This window comes from Limulus polyphemus, unplaced genomic scaffold, assembly GCF_000517525.1.
Source record: "Limulus polyphemus unplaced genomic scaffold, Limulus_polyphemus-2.1.2 Scaffold2753, whole genome shotgun sequence".
Classification (NCBI taxonomy): domain Eukaryota; kingdom Metazoa; phylum Arthropoda; class Merostomata; order Xiphosura; family Limulidae; genus Limulus; species Limulus polyphemus.
In genome coordinates this window covers 90,532-107,360 of record NW_013668363.1, presented here as the reverse complement: position 1 = coordinate 107,360, position 16,829 = coordinate 90,532, and the positions used below count along the sequence as shown (strand labels likewise).

The following is a 16,829-nucleotide window of genomic DNA, read 5'->3' as shown; positions in this document are numbered from 1 at the left end:
AGGTTGAGTGCAATATTGCAAGCTTCATTGGTGGGGACTTCAGTGAAGAGTGACAAGACATCAAAACTAGCCATTAAGGCTTTTGAATGAAGGAAACTTATCCACAATGACTCATTTATTTTACATACTTTAAGTGATACCTAATCAGATTACCTCAGATTGATACACGCAATAAGAAAGGATAATTATACCATTACGGAAGGCATTTTGATTGTAATAATGTTTCTCAAATGAATATCCATCTTAAACTAGTTACCTGCTGACTAATATCTACTAGTACACTAAGAAGTCAGTGTATTGGTACTCAACTATCAAAGTGAAAAAAAGAAAAAGCTAAGTTCCTGAAATCTGTATTTGCAATACTTTTGACTGAGAGAGTAAGATGATATTAAATCAGTAGTTTCCAACCTTTTTCCAACTAAGGATCATACAACTTCATACAATAGTAATTTGTAAAGCATTTTTAACTTACATTGTAAAACAATATACTTCAGTAGCTATATTTTAAAACACAATATTTTTTCAACTGTCTTGTGAACTGTGAAATCTTCTGTGGATCAGCAGTTGGAGAAACAATGAACTAAATTATTAATTTTTTTCTTTTACAAATATTATTAGTTGTTTATAAAATAAAACATTACAGCCATGTGCCACTACAAAGTTTTCACAAGATTACTGAAAATCATTTTTCACATTCATACACACACGTTTGTTTCAAAATTTTGCACAAAGCTATATAAGGGCCACATAGCTATCCATTATTTTGAGCTTAAAGACTAAGAGAAGGCAGCTATTCGACCATAGCCACCACCAGCTCTTGGGCTACTACTCTTATCTGACTGATTAATGGGATTTGACCATCACTCTTCCAATGCAACCATGGCTCCAAAGTGCACAGTGTATTTTTACAGCAATAAGTCTATGAACCGCCAAGCCCTTCACACATGGAAATGAAGAAAAATAAAAGATTCATTAGTACAATATAGGAACTTTAATGTATGAGCTATACACAATACAGAATATATTTTTTTATGTGAATTGATTATTAGACCACACCTATCATCACATGAGTGTTGGACTGCTTGTTGTCATAGTGAAGTGTATTGTAACTACCCTTATTTATTAACTGTCAAAAATTTTTATAATTTATAACCCAAACATCTTTATAGTTTCTAGTTCACTTCTTTGGTCCTTAACCCATTGAATGCAGCTGCTCTAAACATGCTCAAAATTTTTGTAAACCGTATTCAGTATATGGCACATTCACATTTAACTGCCAGAGGCAGACCATACCCTATACATTGAATCAGCAGTCAATAGGTTAATTACTGTATAAACCCAGCAATTTCATTATGTGGCCTGTTTAAAGAAATAAAAACATTAATGCATTAAAAAGGCTTGCAGTAATATAGATAATATAAAATAATCTTAACATTACTACAAAGTATGTAATTAACTTATAAATATATCAAAATTTTCTAGAAGTTACACAGACCCAACCCCACTATGTTAAGGGTTAAGTTAAAGAGTTGCAACAACTTGTATCTAAAACTTTTGAACAATGCAGTTTTCTAAGTTGACAAAAGAAATGTGAGCAATAAGTAATAATCAACCCAAAAGCCAATTTGTGTATTTGTAATTTAAATCCTCATTAGCTGCTCTATCATCCACCTGAGAGTGATTTTTTTTTTCTCAAAGGAAATATTGTAAATGCATACTTAGGCTCAAACTGTTTGTTTCACTGCTTACTGTTTGAAATCTATCCACTGTAAAGAAAAAGTGAACCATTTAGATAGTGTACACAAAAAGAAAGTCTCACCTCTACAAGCTTGAGAACAAAAATGTCCCACTGCCCTGGTACTTTAAGGACTTCTTGGAAAGCTTTAACAGCTTTTTCTGCATGGCAATTTATTGCTTGCTGACTCAGGCATTTCTCATTTTCATCAGCTACAGTAGAAACATAAGTCTTAATAATTAGTATGGTTGTGGAACATTCTCGGACATGAACACTAATTTGATGATAGTTATACCTAACACACTATGGCATTATTGATTATTTATTTTATCCCTTTAAAAAAAACTTCCTGTTTTTATAAATGTTGTAAGAGAGTAGAAAATACACAAGTTTGTAAGCCTAAACAGTTAACACAAGTAATGGTACACACAGCATTAATGTTGAAGTTTTACCAAAATTAAACTGATTGAACATTTTCTTTCAGGGATTATTAAAGAGGCAAAGTAACTTATAAGTATGTAAAAACAGAATTAAATTTATATTGGATTTGATGAATTAATAGCCACTGATAACAATACAAAAAAAAAGAATAATGTTACATTACTTAATCAAAATGTTATACATCTTTATCTGCCACATGTAACAGTATACATATAGAATTACAAATATGACCTATATTGGATTTTTAAACACATTTTCCTATATGCACCAAGTTGTTTGTGGGTCCATCCAAAACTTTGTTGAATATAGATTCCCAATAAAATGCGAGAAAACCATTAATAATACAATTAATCCTATTAATTACAGCTGAGGTTTTGTTTGTATTTTTACAAATAAAATTATTGATTTCACTCAATTTCTTCTTAAGTTCCTTATACTGAGTATGGTGACCACCAAAACATAAGATCACTCAATATATTGTAATATATTGAACCCACCACTAATGAATGGTACATAAACAAATCAGTAAATTGAGAGTTTACATAATCACAGTGACACAAAATCATCACAAACATATAGGACAAAGACTGGTAAATCATGTTTTTCTTCTTTTCTTAATATGTATAATAAAAGTACATGGGTCATGAAGAGCAATGTGACCAAAGACAGGCAACACAAGAAAAACTGGAACAAAACATAATATAACATTTAAAGCACTAGTGTTGTTAAAACTTTTAACACTTCAATAACAACTCATTCATTTTTTGATGAAGAAAAAGCTGTTTTAAGTATAGTTGTGCTGATTGATCCAATATGTAAAATTTCAATAAAAAACTAAATGGACCAAGAAAAGTAGTTGTTATAACTGTTCGTGCTGATAAATTCAACTTGCCTTATCTAAGAATAAGTGAAAAACAAAAAATTACTGAACAACCATTTTATCATCCAAAGTGGTTTGATTAATGTCACGTTTAAAGCAGAAATACAATTTTTTATATACGTATACTTAGTATGGATTTGAATCGCTTGTAAGCTGCTAACAAAGAGTATGTAAAAACAAACAACTGACTGGCTAATAGTTTTCTGTATTTGATTTTAGACAACATGATCAGATGATGGCACAGAATTGATCGTGCAGTTTTTATGGTTAGGAAATAAAGATGAATCAATATCATAATTAATTTATGAGAAGTTAATTAAACAAAACAGGTTAAAGTAATAGTTTCACCTACTCTGATCTAGTGAAGAATTTACAAGATGAGCCCACTGAATATAATCAAGTAGACCCATGTAGGCTTTCATAGTAGTGTCAACAACCTGATTTTTCCTGATGTAACATCTATGTCTGGACAGCAAGTGCTGGAAAAAATATAAAAAATATATGTAATCCCTAAACTGAATTATTCTTCATCCATGCTTATAGGAAATTTTATCTAAAACTTGCTATTTTGAGAAAATAACTAAGAGAGAATGATTATTAACAATTGTGAATAATACTGAGGTAATAAAGACATAATGAACAGGTACTTAAGCTCAATAATGATAGTAAAAACTAATGACTATACATCACACAAAGTTTAACTCATGTGATTAGCAAAATTATGTTTCTAAGAAATGTCAGACCCATGTTGTTACGTTAACTCTTTCAACACAGGCTCGGTCAAATTTACCAACCACGTGATCACTTTGTACTTGTTATAGTTTTGATATTACTAACTATTAATATAGTACGTGTATCTTCACAAAATTTGACAGATTTTCAATAAACACTACAAGTCTTTTATTTACAAAACATCAGAATTTTTATTGAATTATTTTTACTCAAGGTTTGTCCATGAATATATCGAGTTAAACTTGTAACAGTATACATCTATTCATACTTACATTCTATTGTTTCATTGCCCTTTGAACCATTTCTAACTACTACTCATGCCACTGTAAGTAGAAAATCACATGCGGCTCATGTTCCGCTATCAAATTACATTACCCACAAGCTATTTTTAGCTGCTCGTGTGCATGCCTCTTGAAATTTTTTGTTATTATTATTATTATCTATTTTACCTAATCTAACTTTAACTCATCGAAAGAGATTTCTATTTTTACATCTTAGTTACTTTTATACTAATAAATAAATAAAAACAAGAAATAAAATACTAACCCGGGCCTTCTTATTTCTGTCGTCAACTGTTGATGACACTTAAACCTACTTTTTTATATTAATGGTATAATTGCACTAAATTTTTATTTAATCAAGTAAAGCACCAAAGAACATAAAATAATAACATGCAAAAAGCAGACAATGTCCTTTAATTATCACAATTGTTCTGGCTTTCTGACTATCCAACAAAAACTGTTACAAATTCATCAAAGCTAGTTGATGTGTTTCCCATCAGAATGAAGCTTGAACTGGCAGCAAAATAGAGTTCTCTGTACATAAAACAAATAATGTAATATGTATTTTGATAGGTTAAAACTTTGGCTTTCTGTTGATTATAAATAATAGAGTATTAAATGTAGGAGAGAACTATTAACAAATTCTGAAGGAGAGGCTATGACAGGTGGGTGTGGCAAAAGGGGGTCTGATTTTCTATTTGATGGCTCTGTAACCAAACAAGATTGAAGGTTATGAAAATTACATTTTGTCTGAGTGATGACAACATTATGAGTATTTCATGTTAAATTTTGTACTTGTTGTATAGGTAGAAAATAAGTTAGAGAAGAGCCCCCTCTAGAGGCTAGAGAAAAAATGTCACATTTCTCACACTAGGGTAAAATTCGGGATTTTCTTTTAATGTTGTCTTATAAAATTAAGAACTTAAAACTTATATACTATCAAAATATGGATTATTGGCTATGATTTTATGCTATACTAACTGGTATAACATGAACAAAAAGTAATTAAATTAAATTTTCAATGTAACACACTAAAAACCTTGTGAAAGGCACAGTAAAAGATGCTCGTGGTGAGAGGTTTTATAAAAGATTTTATAAAAAATTCTTCAAACACTAGTAACTAAATTAATCAAAACAAAAACTATATACATATTTTTAGTTATATTACTGAATGATGAAGACTGTACTCTCATCAACTGTTTCTTATGATAAGGTTTAATACCTGTTAATAAAAGCACTTAACTGTCCTAAAGTAATAAGACTTGGTAAATTAACTTTCCCACTTATACGAGCCAGGAAGCATAGCCTACTGGATAGTGTGCCAAACTGTGAATTTGAAGTCCCAATGATTCGTATACCATTATTGCAACAAATAAATAAGATGCACTTTGCATTATACAAGTAATGGTGAAATCCAACTATTTTATTAAAGTAGCCCGAGACAGCTGAAGTTTTGTTACAGAAGTGAGATTAAATCTCTCTATTCAGTCAAACAGGAGGTAGTGGAAAGTCCTGTTGACTAGCTGCTTTCTCTCTAGTTTAATAGTTCAAAGTTAGGGTCATCTACAAACAAATGACCCTTGAATGGTTTTTGTGCAAATATCCAAATACATACAAACCATCTAAATTATTTATAACCAAACATATTTAGCTTTTAGGCTTAATCTATACTTACAATATATTATGCTTTATATTCATACAATACTATAGTAGTACACAGCATGATTATTTTTTAATACAAAATATCTCTGATAATAATATAAAGCAAATGTATTTTTTGTTAAAGGATGAAATATAGTAAGTAACAGGGTCTGTATTATCGAGCTAATAATTAAAAAATATTTGATGATCTCTTACATTTACATCAGTTTGGGCTTGCTGTAACTTTCCTTGTTTCAAGAGATAAATCAGATGTTCCAATATAATTTCTCTTTTATTAATGAAACCTAGATTCTTCAACTGGCTGTAAAAGTACAACATCCACATTTGTGTTTGCAAAAATAGCGTCATTGATAAAAAGAAAAAAGTTTCACATATAAAACACTATTATATTAATAAAAGATAAACCTACTTTAACTTTAGTTCTCATAAGTAAGAAACCAAGACTCGAACATTATAAAAAATAAATTTATACCTGTTGAAATATTTCTCCATATGACCTTCTCATCAATTTGCATAAATAAATGACACCTTTTCTATTTTGCATCATAAAACCAGTATATGTACATGTGTATATGCTGAGTTCAGAACACACATTGTACTCACAAAAATTTCTTAAAACCATCAGAAATAAAAATATTTGTTAAAGTAAAATGTTAATATTTCCATTCATAATACATGTAAGAATATTATATGTTATTTTTAGTGTATCAAGTTATATTTAGCATGTTTGAATACGGTTCAAGTCCTGGAAAACAGGTTGAGTAACATCTGGTGTCAGAGATAAAACTGACAGCCACTGCTGAAAAAAACTAAAAGCAAACCAAAAATGGCAACAACAAAAAATCAAATAACTAAAAAGTACACATACAACTTAACATACAACTAAAGTACAGAAGCTTGTTTCAACTATACCTATTCCTAACTATTATGATTATTAGTATTTTAATTTTGTAAACCACTATAACTGCTGGTATCTAGATCAGAAAGAGGTATAGTTTCTGCTAATCATATATTCTTACCGTATGAAGTATTGAATTTGTTCTTCAGTTGAAGATGGATGATTCTCCAATATTTGAAGGCCTCCCTGTGAATATTAAGAAACTACTTTCAGTTCCTAAAGAAGACAGTATAGTGATAGACTTCTTGTATTAACATGTAATAGGAAGAATGTATTTTTATGTTTTTACTTTATTCTATGAGATTATGGATCAGATCTCCCAAAGGATACAGTTTCTGCAAAAGCAGTCACAAAAATTAAAATGCAAATTTAAAGGTTTACAAGAAAAATCCAAGAAGTGAACAAGAGACTCTGGGTTTGGGTCTAGAATCCAGGATTTCTGATTAACAGGGCTAGTGCTCTACCACAGAGCTGTTAAATAGTACAAGCCATCACTGTCTATATTCACCCATAAGGTCAGGTCCTAAAGTCTCTTTTCATTTACTGGCTTTTTCTCTTAAAAAGTTTATGTTAGAAATTGTCTTTTCAATGATTTCTGATAGAGTTTGAAAAAAAAAAGTCTAAAGTTGTCTAAATAAAATTGAATTATGACAAAGCTATCAGGAGTTTATAACCGAATTAATTACAAAACAATATTTATAAATAATTCAGCCAACAGGTTTGCAGAACAAATATGTCCAAATAAAAAACTGTGAGTTACTTTTTTTGATTGTTGTATTGGCTTCTTCCTAAATATAGTGCATGAAATTACCTTTTTTTTTTCAAATTAACCTTTTTGCTACCACCTTGACAGATTACACCAAACATGTGACCCAAAGTGACCAGATTTTATACTATAGCTTTCAACATATTTGGTGTGTTTTCACAAAGTTTCTCAAGCCTTTATTAAACATTACAAGTCATTTGTAGACAAAAATTCAGGATTTTTAATTAAATAAGAAAAATTTGACTGTGAATATATAGTCAGTGTTAACTGCTCCAAGTGCACAGACATTTTCATGTTAAGATTAAATATATTCTTAATCTGAAAATTTTCAAATTTCATTTTCATAATCTCTAAAACCTCCTAAACAAATATCAAACTTTCTTTTAGAAAACTTAATATCTTCTCTTCTCTAACCTAACTCTATACGGGGTCGAACAATTTGACTGACCTTGTAACCACCATAAAACTTTTAAAGCTGGAAAATGAGAAATAAAGTGAGTAATAGTGTTCTATCCTTTTTAGTACTGAACACAAAGTTCTGAAGTACTTCCCCTAAAAGTTTCTACTTTTAACCTTTTTACATCTATTCTTATATTTATTTGACTGTTAACTCTCTTATCACGGATTCGTGACCACTTTGTACTTGTTATAGTTTTGATACTACTAACTTTTAATATAGTAAGTGTATCTTTACAAAATTTGGCAGATTTTCAGTAAACACTACAAGTCTTTTATGTACAAAACATCAGATTTTTTTAGTGAAGTATTTTTTACTAAAGATTTGTCCTTGAATATATCAAGTCTTTTTTTTACTAGTCTGAGAACAAACTAATTTTCATGTTAAGATTAAAAATACTTTTCTTCATCTCAAAAATCTCAAATTTCATTTGTGTAATCCCTAAAACATCCTAAATACTTTTCAAACACTTGTTTTCAGTAAAACTTTATATTTTCTCTGTTATTTTCTCTACCCTAACTCTATACAAGGTTGGTGAAATTGTCCAACCTCATAACCATAAAAAAAAAAAAAAAAAAAAACTGAAGCAAGTCTAAATTACCCTTTGTTTCTTTCTAGAATGACTTCAAATTGTAACATGCAACTACATTCCTATATCTTAAGTAGCTCAAAACTCATAACAGTATACATCTATTTATGCTTAAATTTTATTGGTTTATTGCCCTTTGAACAGTATAACTACTATTCGTGCCATTATAAGTTGTAAATCAATTGGGGAATGTGGAACTCATGTTACACTATGGAATTACACAACCCAAGAGGTACTCAGAGCTACTCTTATGCATAACTCATTAAATATTTTGATTATGTTACTATTATTATTTATTTTACCTAATCTAACTTTAACTAACTTAAAGAGATTCCTATTTTTACATTAGTTATTTTATAATAATATATATATATATAAAAAATACACATAAAAAACAAGAAATAAAGTACTTACCCGGGTCTTTACTTTTGCTGTTGACTGTCGGTGACACTTAACCCTACTTTTATACTAATGGTAGTAATGCACTAAATAATTTTTATTTAATTAAGTAAGGCACCTAAGAACATAGACAAAAAGCAGACAATGTCCCATAACTATCACAATTTTCCTGGTTTTCTAACTATGCAACAAAAACCATTACAAATTCATCCAAGCTAGTTGTTAACTTTCTTGTTCAGAAAACAAAATAATATAATACATTATTCATAGATGAAAACCTTGGCTTTCTATTGGTTATACATAATATAGAATTAAACATAAAAGAGAGAACTATCAACAAATCCTAAAAGAGAGGATGTGACAAGAGGGGTCTGATTTTCTGTTTGATGGCTCAGTACCAAACAAAATGCAGGCTATAAAAATTACAGTTTGTATGAGCAATAACAATTCTATGGAGAATAATTTACATTAAATTTCATACTTATAAGAGGAGTAGTGAATAAAATAGAGAAGATGGGATACTTAGAGAAAAAATGTCACATTACTCACACTAGAGGAAACTCTGGATTTTGTTTTTTAAATGTTGCCTTATAAAATTAAAACTTATATACTATTAAAATATGAATTATTAGCTACTTTATGCTATACTAATTAGTATAACATAAAGAAAAAATAGTTTCATTAAATTTTGAAAATAATTTGCTAAAAGATTGCTGTATATGCAGTTTGACTTCGTGTCACGAAAGGGTTAATCAACTATAGCACATACGGTGGTTTCTTGCTTAAATATGCTACAGTTAGAGACAGTTAAATTACACTTGGGTCTTACTTTTATATTCTTGAAAAAATATCTGCAAAGAACTGATAAAACAATCTAGGACTTTTAATAAAATTCAATCAAGTTTGCCAATGAACTCTGAAGAAGAAAACTGTTATAAATGAAGAATATTTTACCCAGGACAAGAAATTACAGGCCTGACATTGTTGATGTATATAAAGTTAACATTTACCAACACTGAAAATGTATTTCCAATAGATACTTCCTCTCACATATAAGTGTCCCAATTCAGTGATACCCTCTATATACAAACTTTTTCCCTTGCCACTAACTTTGAGAGTCCCACTCAAACTCATGTTTTTCAAGCAATACTGCTCCACTGTTTGCAGCAATTGAGCATGTGACAATCCTCCACCAATAGGAGTGTGGCATACCCTCTTAGCACAGCTGGCTCCAGCTATACTGATTGTGGAAGTGATGGAGGGACCGGTGCAAGTTACCTAGATAAGTCCCCTTTGGGAAGTGTCCGAAGGGAACCCATGGAGTATGAACCCCTATACTATGGAACCGTATAGGGGAACACCCATGAGAGACTTCACATTGTCTGTAGCAGGGTACACTCGTCACCTGTACAGAAAAGGCATGTTGCCAGATAAGGCAGAAAAGCACAGTCCAGAACTCAAATGAGTATCATAGATGTGAAAAATTGCACAGTGTGGCTCAGGTGAATCAGACCATATGTGTCGGGTCAAATCTAGTCCAAAATTACATGACATTGGGTATTTTTCATCTGGTCTGTGGTAAAAGGGGGTTCCTTACTACCTTCATCTCAATCATAGTGAAGTAGAACAGAAGAGTCCCATCAGCCCCACAAACTGAGTGAGGGTTTATGTTGGTTGGTTCTGCACCAGACCACCCTGGAACCTAACATTAGGGCACAGACAGGACATGAGAAGTCCAGTCAGAGGGTTGAATTGGACTACCTCAAACAGAACACCTCCATCCTCCTCTCTACTGAGTGGAATTGGTCACACTCAGGAGGAATCCTCTATGTTCCACCACCCCAAAAGCTAGGACTCCTGTGCTCCACTAGAAGAAAATGGGGTGAATGTGCACTGGGGAGCCTGGATGAGTGTAACATTGTAAACAGTGGAATGGGTGACCACAAAAATCCTATATTAAAAAGCAGGCCAGCACCAATTTTATCAACTAGGTATGGAGAATGGGCAACTATCTCCTGCCTGCTTTACTCATGATAGTTCATGAGTGGGTACGGTCTGGATTGGTCCTTGTTAAGGAAATTATGCACTGCGAGGATACCTTTAGCAGTCTTGTGGAGAATCCTACCTCATGAGTGGTATATCAGACTTTGAAGGCCTTATACTGTGCAGATTTATGATAAGTATACCACAGCAAGCATCACTTGCCACTAAGCATGAATCAGTGAGGTATGAGAGCACTTTGGAAATAATCATTTTGTGGATTACCCACAAAATGAAAAAGAACATACCCAGTCAGAGCTGGTAAAATGTAAAATTGGAGGCAGCCTCTAGCTCAACAAAGAAGAAAAAGCCAGATGACGGCTCTGAAGTCTACAAGCAGTGGAAGGACAAATTGAAGCAGATAAATTGGAATGGAAACAGGGAGAAGAGAGGAAGTTGACGGATGGGAGACAAAAATAGGTAAACAAAGAGTATGGGAGAGATGGGAAACTAGGGAGGATAGGGAATAATGTTAGTATGCAACCTCAGCATGTGATTCCAAAGTCAGATATTTCCCCCAAAACACTCTGGCAGAGGAAGATAGCCAGACAAAAGGCTCTCGAGATATGGAGGAGATAAATGCACCTGAGTAAGAATAGTATCCCTCCCTAACAAATCCCAGCAACAGAGCAACCACGTATGGAGTGACAAGATCAAAGAAGATAAATGTAACAAAGTAGAAAAGATAAGTAAACATGTATCTGCTAAGAACCCCTCAGGGGAATGGTGAATTACCTTAGAAAGACAGGGTATGGTGGAAAAACAGCATAAAAGGCAGGAAATTCAGCCTAAGTAAGTTGCACAGAAGACAGAAGATCTGGTCCCCAAGTCTGAGGAAGAGACTCTGGAGTTTGAGAGTCCAAGAAAGGGAACACAGCTTGATGTTAAGCTCAGGCATATGTGGCAACAAAACAAGAAGGATGATGCAAGAATGCACCAGAGCAAAGTTGAGATAAAAATCATCTAATATGGACTGGAACACCTGGAGAGGGAAGAAAAACAAAAATCAGAAGGAAGGAACAAATTAAGAAGAGAAGGAAAAGAATCATATGAGTCAGAAGAAAGTAAAAGGAAGTAACAAAACTGAGAAACCATGTCCCTAAATTATGAACAAGGCCTGGGTAATCCACAACAGCATGAGTAGAAAATTTGGAAAAGATAGATGGTGAGAGGCCACATGAAAGACAACATTTATTGTCGCACAACAGCCGTCACTTCCTCAAAATATAAACCCTGTTAGTCCAACACAAACATCTTGTTGTCCCACTCCAGACAAAGTGTAAGTTACCTTCACTTGTGAGTTAATAATGGGGAAATAAAAGGCCACAAAATCTACAGTTGCAGAAATGTTAAAAATTAAATATCCAAATTTAATATTTCCACAACAGTTAGTTTCTGTAGATACTTCAACAAAAGCATAACTGTATCTTATAATAAAAGCTTAAAACAGAGTAAAAAAACGTGTTTACAAACATGTGCCAAGTTGAGAAGTAATGACTGAAAAGTCAGTGTAGTGGGAGCCAGCTGCACTAGGAGGATGTGTCACACTCCTATTGGTGGAGAGTTGTCACATGCTCATTTACATGCAACAGCACAGCAATATCACATGAAACACATGATTTCTGGTGGGAATCTCAAAAGTAGTGGTGAGCAAAAAAGTTTGCATATAGAAGATAGCACTGAATTGGGAAAGCTATATGTGAGAGGAGGTTATGTTGTTGTATTGCAATGGGGCCTACCTAATCTTGCCAAGGCAAACTTAGTGCAATTATTAATTATTCATATTATTCATTGCAAAAACTTACTGCAAGATCCAAATATACACAGAAGACAAAAGAAAAAAAACAGCTAACAATAGGTCTTAAGATATTTTAACCTTATAATTACAGGCACATTCAAAATTTGATTAAGCAACCTTACTATACCAATGAAATTAGCATTAAAATTTACATTATATTTCAAAGATCTATATCATATATGTTTTACTTCTTTTATTTCAAAAGAAACCTTAAAGAAAAATTCATAAACTTCAGTTTGATGCACAAGTTCTCGAAATTTGAACTTTTCGTCTCTGTATCTTAAATAGTTCTTTCTGTACACTATACTTCTACATATAGACCAAAACTAGGTTAATTGCTATGTTTACACATTCTTCTTTCAAGCCCATTATGGGACATTGGGAGGAAAGTTATAATTTTTCTATACTGAAAATGCATTTCCGATAGGTACTTCCTTCCTCTCACAAGATTAGCTTTTCCCGTTTTGTGCTGACCTTTATATGCGAACTGTTTATAAAGCATGCCCCCCTATTGGAATAAAAGATTATAACATGTCTCATGCAAATCATCATGCGTCATCTCTCCACCAATAGGAGAGCACTACTGTCACATGATGCATGTGACTACCACTATAGGCCACTACTGAACCATCACTTTGAAGTTTGGCAGATGATGTAAGCTCCAGAAGATTGTAGGAAAGAGGGTGGGAAGTGTGAGCGGATGGAATACCTATCGAAGATACATTTTCAGTATAGGAAAATTATAATTTCTGATACGGTACTTCCGACTTCTCACAAGATTAGGTAGAATCCCACACTGAAAAGGAGGAGGAACTGGTATGAGGGAAGAACAGCTTTCGAAGTATACTTTTGTAGATGAGACAAAAATATCAGATGATCTGAGGAAAGACACCACACCACTTCTGAACCAGGTATGTCCTCACCATTTACAGCATGGAACAAACATGACAGAAAAGGAATGGATCAATTCGGAGTGGGGGAGGATAAGTTTTCCCAACTGGATAATTATGGAAACTCAATCTCACAAAAGTGGGTAATGAAGGGTGCGTCCCATGGTGTAGAATGGTTAGGGAGAGGTGGACTGTACATGGTAAGTCAACGACATTCAAAACCTCCTCACTGGGTACTGACATCTGTGTGAGGGTAGGATGAGGATCATACCAGCTTCTCCTCAAACCCCAAAATCGTGGATGTGAGGAAAACACTGAATCCAGAGCACAACACAGGATTAGCATTGAGCCAGGGATCCAGGAATGTGTCATCTGGTATCTGAGGGAAGTCCATCACATGTAACCAACTCCCACGACCGTGAGATTAGTCTGAAAAGTCCAAAGATCAATAATATTCCTGTCGCAAGAGAGAGAACAAAGGAGTGCCCAGGACAGAAACATCCTATGTATATCTTCCATGACCCACTACACAGAAGGAAGAATCCAGGGAGGAAGATGGACAACCCTAAACCTGTGTGAGGACTTAAGTTGATTGGTTCATTTGATATCCAAAACCAGCCCACGGGGTACCAACATCCGTGCGAGGGTAGGATGAGGGCACACAATCGAGGTTGAACTACAATTAGACATCTCACTTCATGGTATATGTCACTAAATCCAGAGGTTTTTATGCCTTCTACACTGGCAGAATACCACTGCCCTACTCTGAATTGAATGGTTATAGCCATCTATGTGAAACCCATCCAGGAGAATTCCTCCATGTTCAACTATCCCAGCAGCTTTGAACTGGCAAGTGGTAAGGACTCTCATACTCCACTGGAAGAAAGGGGAGGAAAAGTGCATTGGAGAGTCCAGAGGAATGGCTACACTCGAGACTGTGCAATGGGTGATCAAAAAACCCTATTTTGAAAAACAGACCACACCAATTTATTCACTTGAAGCATGGCAGGTATAGGCAGCTATCCCCTTCTGCTTTACCCATGCCATCCATGGGTGGTATGGTCCAGGATGGGCCTATTTATGAAGCAAATATCATAAGGTTATTGACCATCTAGTGATCTTGTGAAACACCCCATCTTGAAGGTCAGGCACCACTCACTACAGAGTGGGATCCAAAAGACAAAATTCGAAGCAAGGGTCCCTGAAAGGAAAGAAAGCATTAATAAAGACTTACCAAGTGTCATACTTACACCAAAGTCTGAAGTATAGCCACAGATGATAGGCAATACCCCGAGGAATCAGATACCACGATGTTGATATAAGTAATGGAAGATGAACATCTGAGGGGTGGTCCAGATGCCTGATTGCAGAATATCCTCAAAAGTCTGATGAAGACAAGAAGCATGGGAAAAGATGAGGTGTCAGATTTGATGGAAAGTAACATGGAACAAAGCACATTGGGAAGAGGACAAGGAGAAATAAGCCCACTGGATTAAACTATGAACCCAACTGGTAAGGGTAAAGGGCAAAAGTTCCCAAGTGGAAGAGGGTTGCCACAGGATAAAGAGACGGATTGGGAACCCCTGAAGGAAAGCCGTGGGGGCAATATAACAATGAAGGGCATGCACCAGGCATAGAAGTCTATCCAGATCAGGATGAGGATAGAGATGAGAAATAGAGGGAAGTAAAATGGGCGAAAGGAGGAGTTACCGTCACGAGCCGCCAAAGTCTTGGGAAGGAAGGAATGATCTAGATAAAGGAGAAGATAAGTTTGGTGGTACAGTGTGCATATGACATTGATGGTGAACAGATCTGACTGACACCACCCACAGGACAAGAGGAGAAGGAAACACTCCTGAAAAGATAGGTGAAATAAAGAGCTCAAGGCAGTGGGCTGAAATTGAGGTCAAGTAAGGGAATGGTGTACCACATTAATGTCCCAATCTGGAAGTACCAGACATCTAGGCAGCTGATAGATCAGGAAAGAATGGATTAAAATGGCAAGGACAGGGGAAAGAAAGATCCTGCAGTAATGGGGAAAACAGAAAGTATGGGATAGGGCTGCCCAATAACCCAATATCAGGCTGACCGAAGACCTCTTTTGAAAAATCCATGCAAAAAATTCAGAAATACCAGCAACTGTAGGACGAGAAGCTGGGGTTCCCCGAGTCAGGGCCAAGGTGCAAAAACATTCCATTTCTGCTGATACACATCCATAAATGAAGGATGAAAGGAATGAGCTAAATGAAATGCCACCAGAAGTGAGAAACCAGATCTCCTCACCAGGGACCAGACAAAAGCCAAGCATGAGGATGGAGGATGTGAAGTGCGGGATGCAGAACTGGCGACTGGGGTTGACAAAAAAGTTTGGGGAATAAAGGAAGAGGGACAGGAGAGAACGGATGTAGCTGAAGTAATCCAAGAAACCACAGTTGAGTCAAAGCCAGAGGATTGGGAACTGGAGATGGGAAGGAAGTGATCCAAAGCCCAACAAAAAACAAGGAGTTTGAGGACGTTGACAGGAAGAGAATGTTCCTTGACAGACCAATGACCTAAAGCCTCCTGGTGATTGACCCATGCACACAGCCCTGAGTCTTGTCCAACCACTATCGGAGATCATTCACAATGTAGGAAGGAAGGGTTATAGGATCATCCAAGTGATCCTGAGCAAAGTTCCATTGATCATGGATGACTCATTGAAGCAATCACTTATGAGCCTGACTGAGGGGTATGAGTTGAGTCATAGAAGACCACATCCCTAAAAGTGATAGAAACTCTTGAGGAGAAAGCGAAGGAGTCAACAGGGAATTCTGAACAGCCAGTTACATAGAACAGTGCTAGAGAGGAGAGGTTGGTGTCCGACTGAGATGGTAGTTGAAGAAAACACACAGATGAATGAGGTACTGGGTAGTGTGAAGGAAGGACTTCTCCCATTTCATCAACCAGCCCTCCCGAGTAGCTTCTAGAAGGAGCTGACAAGTACGACAGGCCTAATCCTGTTCAGAATGAGTGAGAAGAAGCCAGTTGTTCATGTAAAAGTGAAAGTACAACCCCAGAGCATGAAGATGTAGAGAGAAGGTTTGTACCACCCAACAGAAAACATATGGTGCCAAAGCCAGCTTAAAGGGTAGGACACGAAATTGGTACACCACCTCATGATGGACAAACTGAAGATAAGGATGAGAACACTCCAATATGGAATATGCAGATAAGCATTGGAGACATTCATCTTGGTCATCCAAAAACCTGGAGAAAAAGCCC

The 16,829-nt window shown here is 34.8% G+C and overlaps 1 protein-coding gene across 2 annotated transcripts in view; it reads right to left on the bottom strand.

Moving 5' to 3' along the window:
* The window catches only part of LOC106467819, a 55,700-nt gene that overhangs the window by 22,736 nt on the left and 16,135 nt on the right, over window positions 1-16,829 (bottom strand). For both annotated transcript variants that reach the window (XM_022396012.1, XM_013928198.2), the window contains exons 5-8: window positions 6,751-6,815; window positions 5,927-6,032; window positions 3,409-3,535; window positions 1,820-1,947 (exon numbers count right to left, since the gene is read on the bottom strand). In XM_022396012.1, the coding sequence (XP_022251720.1) occupies window positions 1,820-1,947; window positions 3,409-3,535; window positions 5,927-6,032; window positions 6,751-6,815 (426 nt within the window). The remainder of the gene's footprint in view (window positions 1-1,819; window positions 1,948-3,408; window positions 3,536-5,926; window positions 6,033-6,750; window positions 6,816-16,829) is intronic.